At 35.9% G+C, this 18,707-nt stretch overlaps 1 protein-coding gene across 2 annotated transcripts in view; it reads right to left on the bottom strand.

The window, feature by feature from the left end:
• Positions 1-1,927: 1,927 nt before the first annotated feature.
• nrbp2a (nuclear receptor binding protein 2a) overlaps positions 1,928-18,707 on the bottom strand; it is a 28,039-nt gene continuing 11,259 nt past the window's right edge. Inside the window, exons 2-18 of one of the 2 annotated variants that reach the window (XM_051135377.1) lie at positions 10,252-10,374; positions 9,972-10,073; positions 9,787-9,876; positions 9,623-9,663; positions 8,061-8,155; positions 7,661-7,684; positions 7,241-7,324; positions 7,068-7,123; positions 6,874-6,969; positions 6,650-6,782; positions 6,413-6,515; positions 6,281-6,331; positions 6,052-6,187; positions 5,615-5,668; positions 5,466-5,529; positions 5,320-5,375; positions 1,928-3,281 (exon numbers count right to left, since the gene is read on the bottom strand). In XM_051135377.1, coding sequence (XP_050991334.1) covers positions 3,183-3,281; positions 5,320-5,375; positions 5,466-5,529; positions 5,615-5,668; positions 6,052-6,187; positions 6,281-6,331; positions 6,413-6,515; positions 6,650-6,782; positions 6,874-6,969; positions 7,068-7,123; positions 7,241-7,324; positions 7,661-7,684; positions 8,061-8,155; positions 9,623-9,663; positions 9,787-9,876; positions 9,972-10,073; positions 10,252-10,374 — 1,407 coding nt within the window. In that variant the 3' untranslated portion in view covers positions 1,928-3,182. Of the gene's footprint in view, positions 3,282-5,319; positions 5,376-5,465; positions 5,530-5,614; positions 5,669-5,778; positions 5,809-6,051; positions 6,188-6,280; positions 6,332-6,412; positions 6,516-6,649; positions 6,783-6,873; positions 6,970-7,067; positions 7,124-7,240; positions 7,325-7,660; positions 7,685-8,060; positions 8,156-9,622; positions 9,664-9,786; positions 9,877-9,971; positions 10,074-10,251; positions 10,375-18,707 lie in introns of those variants that run through there. The other variant, XR_007829714.1, reaches the window with a different exon arrangement.

Genomic DNA, 18,707 nt, shown 5'->3' on the forward strand with positions numbered 1-18,707 from the left:
TCTTCTGGGAAACATGTACATATCTTCTGTAGCTTCTGAAGGCTAGTACTAAATGAAAAACATATTTTATTTAGGCAAAACAAGAAAATGTACATATCTTCATTCTGTGCAAAAGTTTACACCCCTGGCTCTTAATGCATTGCGTTTCCTTCTGGAGCATCAGTGAGTAAGGTGTATGTAAACTTTTGACTTCAACTGTAGGTCGTTAAACACACACTGACATTTTGTGAAAAAAAATATTATATATTAATAAATATTAGTGATCATCTAACATCAAGCGGCATGTTATGTGCTTTTCAGCAATATGAAAACAGTAAAACTGGTAAGAAAAACAATTAAACCACAAAATGAAAATGTATAAAATACATACTGTGATTAATTGTATGCAAGTCCTCTTGTACTAAGAGCATGTTACACATTTCAGTTGAAATCTACATTATGTATTTCCATGCTATTACACAAAAGAAATAAATTCAGCCATATTAAAGTATAATTTTATATTTTAATGTTATAGTATTTCATGTCACAGTATACAATTTAAAAAAAACAAACAAACAAAAAAACGAAACAAATGATAAATAAAATAAAACTGCTTAAAGCCAAAGGCTGGTTAATGTATTTGATTAAGATGAGAAAGGACACCAGGAATTTGAAAGAGTATATTTAAACAGTTACTCACTGGCTGTACATTCATATCTCTTGTATCTACGTACAAATTTATTACATTGCAAGACACTGGAGTCTTATAATAACACTAGGATAATTGTGACTTTTTTCCCCATGTAATCTGAATTATTTGAATTCGCAAGAATAAATGGAGATTTCAAATCCCTTGTAATAGTTTTGAAGCTGCAATACATCCAATGTACACCCATGCCAATAAAACAAAAATGAACAATTTTGTAAAAGCATTCCTTTCCTGACATGCACATATTTTAAGTAATATTGGGAAGTCAAAGTCAAAGCCACTGGAGAGTACAGTACTGAAAGCATCCCTAAAACAGACACTATTGCTTTGGATGGCATGGCAACATAGATGTTTTCACAGAATGAATACTGTTGTAAATATGCAAGTATCAATCAAATACAGGACGTTATATTTCCAATGTAGTACCCACTTTTGCCAACATTGCACCCAGTATATCTTTGGCTGTGACGTGGTTCAAGTTCTCACTTATAGAATGCATACAAAGTAGTGTATAAATCATTTTACATGACATACTGTGGTGATATGTAAATGCCAAACAGAATAAAAGCCCTTCATACCCAGTGGAGGGATTTATTTAAGTAAACCATTGTTTCTTCTGATTCAGTCAACGGTCAGTTTATTGTATGCTATCTCTATGCATTACTAGTGTAAGGGACAAAGAAGTAATTATAGGTAAACTGGGCCCATATATGTCACACACCTCTGAGCAATCAGCTGATCTAGGATCAGCTCATATTCACATTAAGAAGGCAAATAAAATAAAAAAATCCCATGTCAACACTGTTACACTGTTCCATGAATGGGACTCCTGTGTTATTAGCTGCTCAAAATGCTTGTATGATTATTTATATCAGTTGTTTTGTTTAATAATGTCTGCTAAATGAATTAACAAATTTATAGATCTACTCATTAGTTTAAGCTTTTTCTTGGTAAAAGACATCTGGATGAAGTATTGCTTAAAACTGAGCAACTATCAGATGGAACGTCTTGTACACTTGGGGTCGGTAAGATTTTTAAAAATGTTTTTAAAGTCTATTAAGCTGCATTCATTTTATGAAAAATACAGTAAAACAGGAAAATTGTTTAAAAAAAATCTTATTATCTTATCAATGTTATCAATATTAAAAAACAGATTTTTATAACAATGTAAAAGATTTACTGTCACTTTTGATCAATTTAATGTGGCCTTGCTGGATAAAAGTATTAGTTTCTTTAAAAAAAAAAAAAAAACAATCTTACTGACCCCAAACATCTGAATAGTAATGCACTTGTAATGCAGTTCACCCAAAAAAGGTAAATTCTGTCATTAATTACTTACCCTCATGTCGTTCCAAACCTGTGAGACCTTTGTTCATCTTTGGAACACAAATTAAGATTTTTTTTATGAAATCCAAGAGCTTTCTGACCCTGCATATACAGCAATGTAACTGAAATGTTCCCAGACCTAGAAACGTAGTAAGACGATTGTTAAAATAGTCCACGTGACATCAGTTGTTCAACCGTAACTTTATAAAGAAGGTCTGGGAACATTTCAGTTATACTGCTGTCTATGCAGGGTCAGAAAGCTCTTAGATTTTATCAAAAATATCGTCCGAAGATGATTGAAGGTCTTATGGGTTTGGAATGACATGAGGGTGAGTAATTAATGACAGAATTTTCATTTTCGGGTAAACTATCCCTTTAAGGATACCGTTATTGCTACCGTTTACAAACATCTGCATGAAAAAAAGCAATTGAGATCAACATAGTTCAGTTAAAAAAAGAGACATCTTTAACTCTGTAATATCATTCCAGATTAAGAGCAAGAAATGAAGTTTAAAGTCTGAAAAGAAAAGTTGAAATATATTAGTATAATAGGTGCCAAGAGCACTTTTGTCATAGTTCCGTACATTCGTTTGCTCAACGTCAGCTTGTTAAAGCATACAGAATAAGATCATTTAAAAATGTATAATTAAACATTTTGATGCATTTCCTTGCTTGAGCTTTTAAACATGTATACCAAGACTGTGTATTAATTGTTTAAAATAATAAATAACACATTTAAGTCTGTGTGAGATTTTGTCCTTTGCTAGATGAGGACGGATTATGCCACATAGGCACAATGACTTGGAGGGATGTTATTAAAAATCCTTTAAACTCTTAAAAAAAAAAAAAAAAAACCCCCAAAATGCTGGCACTGAAGCAGAATTTCTGCAAGTGATAGAAATGTTCGTCACGGTGAGATGATAGCAGTAACTCGACCTTCAAGATCAAAGGGAACAGCTCTTTGGAGGTTGTGCAGGTACCATGCAGTATGGTCCGAGTTTTCTCCCCAGGTCCATTGCTGATTCTGAAGCCATCTCATCATGAACTTCATTATGTAATGTTGCGCATTTGGTCTCATTCCCCTCTTCTGGATCTCTCAGCATTTTTTTTTCCTCAAGCTCTGGTCCAGTTTTCAATCCGTGTTTGTCTACTATGGGACCAGCTGGGCTTAGTACATCACAGCCATGGCAGTAGGGGAGGTGGACGTCCCTGACCAGTGCTTGCATAATGCATCCTCAAGAAAACAAGCCAACTTTTCGCAGTCTTCCTGCATGACAAAAACCAGATAATCACAATTACACAAAGCAAAGCAGTTCATCTGATGGCTTAATACAACGTAAATGATGCCTCGCACTAAAATGTGTAGTAGAAAACCCATGGAAGAATTATGTTAATTAAAGGGGTCATTGGATGCAAAGTTCACTTTTTCATATTGTTTGAACATTAATGTGTGTTGGCAGTGTTTGTACAAATCTACCCTATAATGATAAAAATCCATGCAGTGGTTTTTAATTAATTTGTAAAAATAATATCCCCTTTTTCAAACGGAACCGTTCTCAGATGCCTGTCGTTGTGGCGTCACATCGACAGAGGCCGCTCCCACGATAGTTGATTGACATGAGTGTCTTACCTCAGACCAGCTATCACAGTCCAGTAACCTCCTTTGTTTCAATGCCGGAGCAGGGATGTAAGTTAGATTGTGCGATTGAGGTATTGTGTTGCTGGATGCAGCCATTGAAAGAGTTTCTTAGCGCAGATTTCACTTTATATCAAGGGGTATTTAGACTCCTTGTGGGAAATGTCAGCTCTTTCAGTAGCTGTGGTCATCATATCAGTTTTTTTATTTTTTTTATTTATTAGCAACACATAGCTCACATCATCAAAATAATTTAATATTAGGAGTGCCCTCGACTAAAGATTTTTCTGGTCGACTAGTAGTTGTTCATTTTAAGCATTATCGACTAATCACACTTTATTAATAAACCTTTTAAATCATAATAATCAGCCTTTAATTGCCTACATAGCCTAATAAGTGCTCAAGCGGCCAAATAAAGCTGCTACTACAAATCACATAGACCAGCCGCTAATGATCTGTTAATCACGGACTGCGTAACTTCGCCACTTCCTATGGATTTAAAAAAAATTCTCCTGCGACCAAGCGTCTAATAAAATTTTGGTTGACCAAGCCTCTTCTGGTCAACTAATCGTTAGTCAGCTATTAGGGGGCAAACCTATTTAATATATGTCTTAAAGGGGTCATCAGATGCCCATTTTCCACAAGTTTATATGATTCTTTAGGGTCCTAATGAAAAGTCTATAATATTAGAATCTGATCTATAATATACTTAGGTAAAAAAATTCTCAATGGCTGTATAAAACAATACCCTTTTTACCTTGCCAAAATCAGCTCTGCAAAAATCATCCCATTCTGAGGGATTGTTCCTTTAAATGCAAATGAGCTCGGCTCGCCCCGCCCCTCTCTTCTCTCTGCTGCTCTGAGAGATTGTTTATTTTAGCCGCATTTAATGTGTTTAGCGGCAAAACTTGCTAACTAGTTAGTGATTGTAGAGGTTCATAAAAAACCCTTGTACTCACTTCTGCTGTAGGTGAACTTGGATCACAAATGATTTGCGCGAACATAGACACATTTATGTAGATCGGGAGGCGCATTCCCTTCACAAACAAACGTAATCTACTGCATCTTCAGCGGCACAGATGTCGGGAATAAATGACGACCACTATGTTCATTATTACATCCAGCAACACAACACCCCAATTGCTCAATCTGAGATATTCTTGTCTAACTTACATCTCTGCTCCGGCATCGAAACAATGGAGGTCGGACTGTTACAGCTATTGTAGGAAGGGTCTGAGGTAAGACGCTGTCAATGAACAATCGTGGGAGCGGCCTCTGTCAGTGTGTCACCACACCGACAGGCATCTGAGAACGGCTCGATTTGAAAAAGGGAATATTATTTTTACAGATGAATTAAAAACCACTGCATGGATTTTTATCATTATAGGGTAGATGTGTACATACACTGCCAACACACACTAATGTTTAAACAGCATGTAAAAGTGAAGTTTGCATCCGATGACCCCTTTAAATTAAAGTTGTATAATGGATACCTGGATAAGTTGACACAGTACACTCACATAAAGCGATATATGCTATTTAACAAATTTTTACTGTTTGAGTGCTTTTATGGCCACAGAATGTGAACTACATTATCGCCTAGCACTTATCTGCTAAATGTGACTAAAAGGCATGAAGAAGCCTGATGGTTAGAAGATCTTGTGCTTACCTCACTAATAAAAGCATGGTGGACCAATTCACTAGCCAAATCTTTGGGTTTGTCAGCTGAAAAAAAACAATTGAATGTACTTTTCAGCCATTATTTAAAAAATAAATGCAACAAGAACACGTTTGAATGTTTTAATATTAACTTACATCGTAAAACATCACAGCTAAGCTGACGGTGAAGCCTGTCATCCATCTTTAAAAAGAGAGAGAGCTACAAAGAAGAAAAGGACAGATGATGCACCAACGCTTTTTAGGTGAAGTTAAGCAAAACTAAATGCCAAAAAAATGTAACTCACATGACTCTTTGTGCCTTCCTCATTCGTTTCCAAATTACAGTGGACCTGGACAACCTGCATGAAAACACAAGGATTTGGCTATTTTGGGCCTGTTTTCTGTTGCACAGGGTTTTAAAAAAATGCATTGAGTATTAAAAAGTAAGTAAGAGAAATACTGTTCATACATGAATGAGATGCATTGATCACCATTGATTCTGGGAAATATTTAAACAGATTTCAGCTTTTTCAAATTGACCCTTGCTCATCAACAGTATCAGTTCTGGACAAATTGTCCATCAGTCTGCAAACATTTGTTAGACAACTAATACTTTGCTTCAAAAACATGTTTAAAATGAATTGTGAATCTGAGCAGCTGCTTTTTTTAAACAAATGGTGTGAATAAACTGATTGGAGTTAGTAAGTCTTAACATTGTTTCCAACATAAATCTTATTCTAACCTTTCTGGTTTCTGTCTCCTGTGGTTCTGGGGTTGGGGTCTTTACAGTCTCCATCTGTTCCTGTGACAAAGAAAGAGCCCGGGGGATAGGATGCGGCCGCTGGGAAGCAAAGTTCATGAGGGGGTATATGCCGTTCCTGTTCATGCAGAAGAAGAAAGGTTTGAAATGCACAAGCATGGAAACAAAAACAGTCAAAATCTAAGACCAGCTGATGTTCTCTATGACTCACTTCACATCCTCAAGGAATTTGTCCAGCTCCAGAGGAGAAACATGAGAGTACCTTGAAAAGAAAAAAAATGAGAAGGACGTCAGTGGGAAACAATCTGAAAAAAGACAATCCCATTTTGTTTGAGAAACTCACTTTAGATGGACTCCAGGTCGGTCACGATGATTAATCTCTGCCATGATGCCATTAGGATCAAAAGATTTTGTTTTCTCCTCCACACAATTCTCAGGAAGAAGATCTGGAAAAAAAAAATGATACAAGTTTAAGACCTAAACCAAAGAGAAATGTAAATTCCTGTTGCATAATGGGTTATTCTGTTACTCTGAGATATCAGAAAGCGATGAACAACAGTGTTTTCCATGTCCCACTTACACTGGTTATTGATAAAGCAGTGCGCAGCAAGCAGTTTTAAGGAGTGGACCTCAAATAACACTCTGTGGAACAGCAGGTCATGAGCTGTGGGTCTCGTCTTGGCTTCTGTGCGCACACACGACTGGATAAATTCCTGTCAGCGTAAGTGAAAAAGGCATTAGATCAAACCAAAAAAAATTCAACAGAGTTGTATTAGTTGTAAACATACGCTTAAAGTCTTTTACCCTCATGAGAGGGTCCTCAAGTGATTGTCCAGCATGATCAATAGCCTCCTTCGAAACTGCAGTGTCTCCATTGGCCTGGATTTCCAGTACTGCCATCTATAGGTGAGTGGGGAAAACAAAATTAAAAGATGTTCTTTTGGAACTATTAGAATTTGGTATTTTTTGATAGTTTAGATAGAAAGTAAGTCTCAGACCTCCAAGGCACAGATGCCAAATGAAAATATATCAATGGCGTAGTCATCTTCAGCAACTTGAGAAAAAGAAAATAAAGAAATGTCACAGAAATGAACACGTTTCTGTTTTATACATGGTTTAAATATGGTTGAGTGAGAAAGATGATAATATGGTAAAAGCATCAGATACTCACTGCCATACTCCGGAGCAAAGAAATGCTGGTTCCGTACTTCATCTCGATGTTGATGCACATTCCCATGAATCGCCTCAGCAAATACTAAAGAAATAAACAAAACATTCAAACTCTATTTATAACATCATATGAATGGAAAAATTATTGCCAGTAAACATACAAGACACATGGGCTGGAGTCCAAAATAAATACTCTGAGGGGGGAAGTGGGCCTTATTTTCTTTATTTATGCCTTGGATTGTGAAAGCTGACAAGAAATGTTACAGTACATTACATAACTGCCAGGATTTTGGGCCAATTTACGCAAAGCATTGTTTAAGGAAGGAAGGAAAAGAAACAGTCCAAGTACGGTCTGTGTTTTCTTTCTGACGAGACACCAAATTCCTGTGCACATGACATAGAGAGCTCAGAATGGACTTACCATTAACAAACAGCCTGTGCCAAACTGTAAAAGAAAGAAGAGACATATAACTTTTCTGAAAACGATTTTATGTTAAAAATGATCAGACATCAAATCTTATTGAGTTAAAGGGGTAATCGGATGCCCCTTTTCCACAAGTTGATATGATTCTTTAGGGCCGTGATGAGAAGTCTATAACATACTTTGGCTCAAATTTCAGAAGCTGAGAATGGCTTGATTTGAAAAAGCGGATATTTTCTTATAAAGATTACAAAAATACCACTGGGTGGATTTTTATCATAATAGGGTGGTTGTGTACACACACTGCCAACACACATTTATGTTCAAACAACATGTAAAAGTGAGTTTTGCATCCGATGACCACTTTAAATCTTCAATACAAGAATTAAAAGACAAAAACCTGAGCCGATCTTTATGAGGCCATTGTGCTGGATAAAGATGGTGTCACAGGTCAGGTTACCATGGATAATGGGTGGATCACATGAATGCAAATAACTAAATAAGTCAAAAAAGATAAAACATCAATACAGTAAAAAAACAAAAAAACATACAAACTTAAAAAAACTATTTTGTATAAAAAACAAATAATTTGTAGCAGAAAAAGGGTTAAACTAGTAAAATAATAAATTATTTTTTCCATACAAATAAATATTTTTTTACACACACACACACACACACATATATATATATATATATATATGGTGCTTGTAATGTTTTTAAAGAACTCTTTTATGCTTATGCACTTATGCAAAATGTTAATACAATATAAAATAAAGGTTTCTATTTTACTGTACTTTAAAATACAATTTATTCCTCTGATGCAAAGCTGAATTTTCGTCAGCCATTACACTAGTCTTCAGTGTCACGTGATCCTTCAGAAATTATTCTAATATGCTGATTTATTATTAGAATTATCAATATTGCCAACAGTTGTGCTGCCAAATATTTTTCTGGAACCTGTGATACTTCTTTTCGGGATTCTTTGATGAATAAAAAGTTAAAAAAAAAAACAAAAAAAACAGCATTTATTGAAAATAGAAATATTTTCAAACAATATCACTCTTTGCTATCACTTTTTTTTTAACAATTTAACACATCTTTGCTGAATAAAAGTATGAATTTCTTTCGAAAGAATGAAAAAGAAACTATAGAAATGTACTGACCCCAAACTTTTGAACGGTAGTGTATATTGTTAGAAAAAAACCCCCTCCATTTTAAATAAATGCTGATTATTTTAACTTTCAATTCAAAGAAACCTGAAAAAGGTATCACAGGTTCCAAAAAAATAAATAAATTAATTAAGCAGCTTGTTTTCAACACTGATAATAAATACGAATATTTAAATGATTTCTGGATTGTGTGACACTGATGACTGGAGTAATGATGCTGAAAATTCAGCTTTGCATCACAAAAATAAAATATAATTTAATGTATATTAAAATAGAAAAACATTATTTTACGTTGCATATATTTCACAATATTACATGTTTTTCTGTATTTGTAATCAAATAAATGCAGCCTTGATGAGCACAAGAAACTTTAAAAAACATTACAAATCTTACTGATCCTAAACCTTTGAACTTCAGTGTGTATATATATGTATTATTTATTTATTTCATGATAAGGAGAAAGTACTAGCTGTAAAGCTGAAATGTGTAACTTCTAGTGTCATGAAACATAATTGCAAAAAAACTTTATTCCCAAAAACTCCCCTCATCTGTCATTGGCCAAACAAATAGACAGCTCCACCCTCAAACTCACACCATTGGCTGAGTCAGTGTTGCTATGCTGGGTTGGTCAAGATGCTCAAACAAACAAAGCAATGTTTTGATAGCAGCACTGAGCCACAGTATTTACTGACTTTGCCTCTGTATATTAAGCTGGGAAAATATTTTTATTTCGCTTACACACTTCAGCTTTAACAGCAAATTTGCAGATGATACTAAATCCTCAATGTCCTACCTGAGTGCAGAGAGTATCTGTGTGCACCAACGCTTCCATGCCTGAGACATACAGACAGTACTAGTGTGTTATGATTTTGTCATATTTCTGCCAGAAGGTGGCATTGTCCTCTAACTTTTCTGCATACAGGTTTTTCAATTACAATGATTGATAAAACACCTTACCTTCACATTCATAGTTTTGTGGTTTTTCTTAGTCTTCTTCAAAAACTGCTTGAGACTTCCAGATGACATATATTCGGTGATAAAAATCACCTGTGTGGCACGAAATGAAAGAAAATGTTAATGTCTGAATTTAGGCTAAAGTTCACAGAGGCGTTCATTTCTATTAGGTGTGTCTTGCGTCTAACCCTTGCTCTGCTCTCTCTCATGTCCAACCAATACTTGTGAAACTTCACGATGTTTGGATGCTCCACCTGCATGAGATTCTCAAACATCTCCTTTATCCGCTCCTGCACAACATAAAGTACATACACTCTTGGTTTCACATTTCAAGCATTGTTTCTGTCACCGTACCACATTTGCAGCATGATGACGCTTCAATACAGTAACATTTCACAGATGTTTGTGGTGCAGCATGCTAAGTATCCCACCCATAACATCAGCGTTGGAAAACAAGCATGGTCTTACCTCAAAGGATTTGAAAACCTTCTTGTCTGAAAACTGCACTTCGTTCCACACCACCTCCACCCCCTCTTCAGTGTCCATGGCCAAGTACGCACTCTCAATGCCTGGGACATTTCCCTGACTGACCTAAACCAGAAAAAAACGGACACAGAGAGAGAGGAAAGGGTGGAAAGTGAGTTTAGCACTCCAGACTCTGCCAAGTTCACACAAAGTACCATTTAGGCAGTGATATCTGCAATATTTACTTCTCATTGCACAACTTTTTTGGTGTTTGCAAATGTGATATTTTAGTATTAAATTCTTGGTATTGTTAGTACAGGAAATGAGTATTTCTGTGAAGAAGAAGAAGAAAGACACGCCCCCTTCTCCGCCCCCTCGCTCCACAACTTTCCCATGGTGCACATTGCGGTTTGGGCTGCGCGGAGCGAGCATGACAACACTTTGAATGGCCTGTAAATTCTTGTCTGTTTTGTGTCTTTGTAACGCCGCAAATGAATCCCAAAATACCGAAAAGGGCACACTGCTGTTTGCTCTCCAAACACTCCAAGTCTCCACCTTTTTTGAACAGAACCGGTCTTTTTATTATCACAACTGTCCGAAAGAAAATAAACGCCCAGCATTTTCATATTTATATTTTCTATATTTATAGGCTGAAGTTGCTCCCCTCCCGCTGATCGCTGAACTCAAGCTATGTGTTTTGGAGACAGACACAACATGATCCAATCATGCTGAGATGCAGCTGCCCTCTAAAAGGCCTTGGATTTAACTTTATCTCTGATTCAAAAACATTTGACTACAAACTGATAATACTGTTTGGTATGCTTCAACAAAGAGCTTTTTAATTGGTCACATTCAGGCACAATAACGTAAGAGTAGAACAAGGTGTCAATGATGGAAAAATCACTAAGTTTACTAAGCTAAATAGTATCAAGTTAAGTAGCAGTTCAAGCTCAAATAATGTGCATGATTGATAATAGTCCTCACAAGTCTAATTCTATGAAGGTGTATCTTACAGTTGAGGTCAAAAGTTTACATACACCTTTGCAGAATCTGCAAAAAGTTAATTATTTTAACAAAATAAGAGGGATTATACAAAATGTATGTTATTTTTTGTCAGTACTGACCTGAGTAAGATATTTCACATAGAATACATTTACATATAGTCCGAAAGAGAAAATAATAGTTGAATTTATAAAAATGACCCCATTCAAAAGTTTACATACAGTTGATTCTCAATACTGTGTTGTTTTTTTGTTTAGTGCTAGTTGTTCATGAGTCCCTTGTTTGTCCTGAACAGTTAAACTGCCTGCTGTTCGTCAGAAAAATCCTTCAGGTCCCACAAATTCTTTAGTTTTTCAACATTTTGTTGTGTATTGAACCCTTTCCAGCAATGACTTTATGATTTTGAGATCCTTCTTTTTACACTGAGGACAACTGAGGGACTCATATGCAACTAGTACAAAAGGTTCAAGCGCTCAATGATGCATTAAGAGCCGGGGGGTGAAAACTTTTGAACAGAAAGATGAAGTACGTTTTTCTTATTTTGGCTAAATATCTTTTTTTTCCATTTAGTACTGTCCTTCAGAAGCTACAGAAAATACTTACATGTTTCCCAGAGTTTCACCCCTAGAGTTGTTATTTTTGTTTTCTTTGCGCACAAAAAGTATTCTCGTAGCTTCATAAAATTAAGGTTGAACCACTGACGTCTATTTTAATGACGACCTTGCTACCTTTCTGGACCTTGAATGTGTCAGTTGTGTTGCTATCAGTAAGCTCTCAGATTTCATCAAAAATATTTTAATTTGTGTTCTGAAGATGTACAAAGGTCTTACGGGTTTGGAACGACATGAGGCGGAGTAATTAATGACTGAAATAAACCTCAGGACAACAGTACAACAAGTTTTATGACACTTTCACTAATAATGGCTGAGCACAGCAAAGCTTGGTTATGTAAGACAGACAACACAAGGACACTAAAGGCATATCCAATTACATTTGGAGTTAATTAATTCCCTAGATGCCGCACAAACAGACAAGGAATGTCTTTCAAAACAAATAAAAAAAACTTTCCATTTCCTCTGAAAGACAGAGAGTGTCCTTCTATCCAGCTGGCGTCTCCAAATTATATGCAATCACAGGCGGTTGCGCCTGGCTAATATTGTACTTCAATGCACTCTATTGACGCACATATAGTATGTTAAGATTTATCAAATTATGGTCTAGCGCATTTAGAAATCAATGTTCAGGAAGCAAAAAGATCTATATGCACTGGAGCTCTTGACACAAGCATGTATCTAAAACCGTAGTGTTCATCATTCAGGAGTTTTTCTTCTTTAAATAAAATAACGGATGTTTAGTTCTGCACCACAATACTGCTAGTGAATCTACAGCATAAAACATACAGTGATGATGAGTGTATTTTGATTCTCAAAAGAAATGACTCTTATGATCTGGTTCTATTAAAGGAGAAGTTCACTTCCAGAACAAAAATTAACAGATAATTTAAAGAAAAAATTAATTTCAGGATTTTTCTCCATATAGTGGACTTCTATTGGACCCGTGAGTTTGAACGTCCAAAATGCAGTTTAAATGTAGCTTCAAAGGGCTCTAAATGATCCCAGCCAAGAAAGAAAGCTCTTATCTAGTGAAACAATTGGTAATTTCTACAAAAAAGGTACAATTTATATACTTTTTAACCTCAAATGCTCGTCTCGTCTAGCTCTGTGATGCACATGTGAACTATGTGTAATCCGGGTCAATACAGTTAGGGTGTGTCGAAAAACTCCCATTTCATTTTTTTCCTTCAACTTCAAAATCACCAACCCACTGTTTACAAAGTGAATGTGCAAGGAGGGTCAAACACCCTTTGCAAAAAAAGGCAAAACAGCAATGTAGGACATTTTATTGAAAAGTATATAAATCATACTTTTTTTTTTTTTTTAGAAATAACCAATAGTTTTGCTAGATTTAGATAAGACCCTTCTTTATCGGCTGGGATTATTTATAGGCCTTTGAAGCTGCATTTAAACTGCATTTTGGACGTTCAAACTCGCAGGCACCATAGAAGTCCACTATATGGAGAACATTCCTGAAATGTTTTCCCTAAGAAACAATTTTTTACGACTGAAGAAAGAAAGACACGAACATCTTGGATGACAAGAGGGTGAGTAAATTATCTGTAAATATTTTAAGTGAACTTCTCCTTTAAGCGAATCAAAAACTTACAATGAGACCCATATAAGCCGATTCTTAAATCTTATGAGCCAGTTCGTTTTACAGTCAAAAAAAAAAAAAAAAAAAAATAGCACAGCCAGTGTTATCCAGTCAATAATCCTAAAACATCTTGTGAATAAAAAAGCCCATTGATATGTAACGCGTCACACTACCCACAAATGAAGTAAGCTGTTGTCAAAATAATGTAGTTGTGGTGTTCAGTTCTCAGTTTTGGGTCTCTCTTTTGTGGGTGTTTATAAAGAATGTTTTGAGGATAAGTTGTTAGAAACTAAATGCCAAATAACAGGTAACAGTGTGCCCAGTTGATATCATCTCACGCTCAGTGCTTCGAAATCCTTTCTGACATGAACCAACACAACAGCTTTCCCAATGAAAACAAACATTACGATATTCATTTCCTGCCCTTTCATCCCCTATCCTGCGTCTGTCACAGATAACGCTTCCAGCGGTATTGCCTCTTCCTGCATAATGTGTGAAATCTAATAAGATGTTCATCTATGGAACTACTTTCATCCCTGGAAACCTAACCGTGCATGCTCAGTTTTCCCTTATATATCCTATCAAACATCTCTGAGGATTAACAGAGTAAATGTGAATGGATTCGCATGCATACCTGGATGAATCAGCGCTTTATATGCAGGTACAGCTTTCCAGCTATACAATTATCATCATGAATGGTGCTTGAATTCAGCATGCTAAGCCCAGATGCCTCCTGGGCCCCTCAGACACAACTAAACGTCTTGTCTGAATACAAATGGGGCGGCTACCTTTGCGATGGAGAAAGATGACCTCGCAGTTTTAACTGATATACAGGAGACACTCATGTGTGCATTTTGCTGTAATGTTGGAAAAAAATTGGTTGTGTAACACACTTAGCTAGACAGACACCCAATTCCAGATGTGAAAACAAGCAAGCTTTGTTAGCTGAACTGCCAGTGTCACTCAAGACCACCAATACGGCCTGAAGGCACCCTACTCAGGGGTCTGGAGGTGGAGATCAACACATGACATGACATGAAAGAGATACAAATGTGCTGCTCTGCATTCTTGTGGTAAAGCTCCCTGAAAGAATTAAGGAGTTGCCTAAGATGAGCAGAATTGCTGGTATTTCCATCTGTCGTTCACCACCCAAATATTCAAATGGAAAACACAGCATGCAGAGTGTTTCATGTTATCAATTTATGAGTTGACAGAAATATTTAGAAACAGCCTACTTTTTAAAGGTCGTTCCATAGACAGTCTGGGAACCAGATTGTTGGCATAGCATATACTGTATGATAAAATATATTAAAATTTTGTGCAGATGTAAAATACATCAAAAAAACATGAACAAATAAATACACTACCAGTCAAAAGTTTTTGAAAAGTAAGATTTGTAATGTTTTTTTAAATAAGTCTCATCTGCTCACCAAGCCTGCATTTATTTTATCCAAAATACAGCAAAAGCAGTACTATTGCACAATATCTTTACTATTTAAAATAAAGGTTTTCTGAATATATTTTGAGAAATGTAATTTATTCCTGATCAAAGCTAAATTTTCAGCATCATAACTCCAGCCTTCAGTGTCATATGATCTTTCTAATATGCTGATTTGCTTTTCAGGAAACATTTTATTTTATTATTATTATTATTATTATTATTATTATTATTATTATTATCAATATTTAAAACAGTTGGGTACATTTTTTCAGGATTCTTTGATGAATAGAAAGATCCAAAGATCAGATTTTATCTTAAATAAAAAGCTTTTGTAACATTATACACTATACTATTCAAAAGCTTGGAGTCAGTATAATTTTTTATTTTATTTTTTGGGGGGGAAAGAAACTATAGAAATTAATACTTTTATCTAGCAAGGATGCTTTAAATTGATCAAAAGTGATAATTAAGACATTTTTAATGTTACAAAAGATTTCTATTTCAGGTAAATGCTGTTCCTCAGAACTTTCTACTCATCAAAGAAAAAGAAACAGAAATGTTTTTGAGCAGCAAATCAGAATATTAGAATGATTTCTGAAGGAACATGTGAGTGGAGTAATGATGCTAAAAATTCAGCTTTGAAATCACAGAAATAAATTACAGTTTAAAATATATTCAAATAGAAAACAGTTTTTTTAAATAGTAAAAATATTTCAAAAATTGAACTCTTTTTGCTGTACTTTGGATCAAATAAATGCAGGAAAAAGAGCAAAAGAGACTTCTTTAAAAAACATTAATACTCTTACTGTCCACCACACTGGTGATTATAAGAAATATTCTTGAGCACCAAATCAGCATATTGGAATAATTTCTAAAGGATCATGTGACAAGACTGGAGTATAGGCTGCTAAAAAAAATAACTTCTAACCCAGTGTTAAATATAAACAGGTAACCCATGGTTACATTAAAACCTGGTTTAAAGGGATAGTTCACCCAAAAATGAAAATTCTGTCATTAATTACTCACTCGCATGACGTTCCAAACCTGTAAGACCTTCGTTCATCTTAGTAACACAAATTAAGATATTTTCGATGAAATCCGAGAGCTTTCTGACCCTGCATAAACAGCAACATAACTGACATGTTCAAGGTCCAGAAAGGTAGTAAGGACACTGTTAAAAAATGTATGAAGCTACAGCCTGATTCAATAATTTCTTCTCTTTATTTTCAGTCTTTGACTGAGTGGATGGATTAAGTCACCAATACAGGACTAGCATAAAAACCACTGATCTTCAGGAAGTGTACCTAAACACTCTGAGCACAATATCAGTTTGACCTTCCTGAGATTCACACACTTGGCAGTCACTCAAAAGGAGTATTCACTGTGATAATCCTACGAGTAAAGTGTCACACTCATCAAGCATGCATCGCATCCTCTACAAGCTTAAGCTGTATTGTGTAACTTTTCCCAAAGAAAGAGCGCTGACAGAGGTGGCGTATTTTCAGCTCTTGCCTCAGGGCATCCCTCTCCCTAAGCGCTCAACCTTTCATCCTGCATTCACGTATAAAATAAAGAGTTGGCAAAATCAGCATTAACAGATGAATAGATTTGCTTTTGGGTAAACCGAGCAAAGTAGGTATGTTTGTTGAAGCAGGAGAATAAAATGCAAGCCAAGAATTTAAGGAGTCTAAGGCAGGTTCATAGTTGCACTCTTTTGTAAATAGCTCAGTTGCTGTTTGTGATCTGCAGAACGTATTGTTCTGTACGCCAGAAGCCCAAATTCAGGCCAGCGGTGCCTAATGCACCACTTTATTACATAAACCGCAACATTTTAAAAGCCACATCAGGACAAGTGCGCCACTGGAGTTGTTTTTTGAAGTGAAGAAGGAACAGTCACAAAAGGCTTGTAGGATCGAAGTCTGCTGCGTTTATACATTTGAGAGCTCTGGCACTGAATGAGGGGTTAATGCGAAGAGCGATCAATGCTGATGGACTCAGAAGGATCATAAACAAAGAACGGTGCAATATGTGGCAGCCGACATCATATGACTTAGCAAAAAGAGAAGTAGGGTGAAGGACGATAAGAGGAAAGTAAACAAAGAGCATTATAGAATAAAAGCATGATGTGATGTCCACGCAACACGGTGTTAGTCACCACACTCACGACTCATGAATGCACTGCATTGTGATACTGAAGATGTGGGAAGCCATGGTGTGAAAGGACTGAAAGCTTTGTCTCCTCTTATAGCGGTTCTTCTGCTTCCTCGAATAGGCAAAGAAAAGAACACCTGCAGCATCAAACCAAAACTATCGAGCTTTCATAAGATAAACCAGGCTGAGTGTAACCATCACAATTATCAGACACGATCTTGTCTTAAAATAGGGCTGTGTATTGCCAAGAATCTGGCGATATGATGCGTATCACGATACAGTGGTTGCGATACGATATGTTGTGATACACTGCGATATTGTAAACAAGGCGATATATTGGGATATTTCTTATTTTATGAGTGGGACATAATTTTAGGAAAGCTGTAATTAAGAACCCACCACCATATGCAAACCATTCAATGTTACTGAATCACTTTTTGTGCAGTACGAGTAAAGGGGAGAAAATAAAGTGCTTGCCAAGATTCTTTAGTTATTAAATGTATAAAATGTAATTGCAGCGTCCTGGAGCGAACGTTACCTCAAAAGCCGAAATGACGCCACACTTTACACCGAGGCGGGAGCAGGAACTATTCTTTCATCCTCCATTAACACTTACATTAGCGGCGTGCCCTTATGCTAGTGTTTCCTGTCACTGTTTAAGTTCAGAGATAAGAAGACTGCAATCTAGCGGTCAGGATATAAGCTCAAAACGAAGCAACTGTCATGAATCTTGTATGATTATTATTTTTTTAAATATCGATATCCCGTTTTTGAGAATCGATACAGTGTGGCCAAACAAAATATCGTGATACACACGTGTATCGATATTTTCTTACACCCCCAGCTTTAAACACAGTAAACTTATACAAAATTGCAGTCCTGGTGGAGAACCGAGCAAAGTTTTCCTTGATTACAAGAGTGGCACATGTATATTTGCAATATAGGAGTGTCTTTACTTGTGACATTCTGAAAAAGAAAAAGGAAAAATGCCTAAATATAGCACACACACACAATGGCACAGTGTAATCCACATGTGAATCAGAAAATCCAACTGCTCAATGCCAGTTCTTTAGAAACCAAGTACATGATGAAATATCAAGGTCAAGTTAAAAAAACAAAAGCGACTCACTCACAAATCAAGTTCTAATTGGCTTTTAAAGTTTTACTTTACACTTTACACATGCACAATATCTAGTTTTTTTTAGAGCAGAACAAAATATAACACAATTTGATATTTCCAGGCTTTCCAGAACCATAGGAACTGTGTAAATAAATCATCTTACAAGTCATACTGTTATGGATGATTTGAGCTATTATTTAACCCCCATCAGTGGAAATAAAGCTGAATGCTGTATGAAATTCCAGTTAAGTCTTATATCTGTGAAAATCTGACAGTTCTACTCTAGTTACCGCTAGTCAGTCACATGAGATTCATTTATGATTCTCAGAGCATGAATGAGCTCAAATACTCAAGCTGTCATCAAAAGCTAATTCTACAGACTAACACATGACACTAATACGTTTGAACAACCTATCGCTGTCATCTAATGTCTCTGAATTCAAATCTCTGAATAGATGCATTGTCTCTACTGACTGAAGAAGCACAGATAATTATTCTTACACAATTAATCACATCAACTCCTGAGGGAAAGAC

Source organism: Labeo rohita, chromosome 2, assembly GCF_022985175.1.
Source record: "Labeo rohita strain BAU-BD-2019 chromosome 2, IGBB_LRoh.1.0, whole genome shotgun sequence".
Classification (NCBI taxonomy): domain Eukaryota; kingdom Metazoa; phylum Chordata; class Actinopteri; order Cypriniformes; family Cyprinidae; genus Labeo; species Labeo rohita.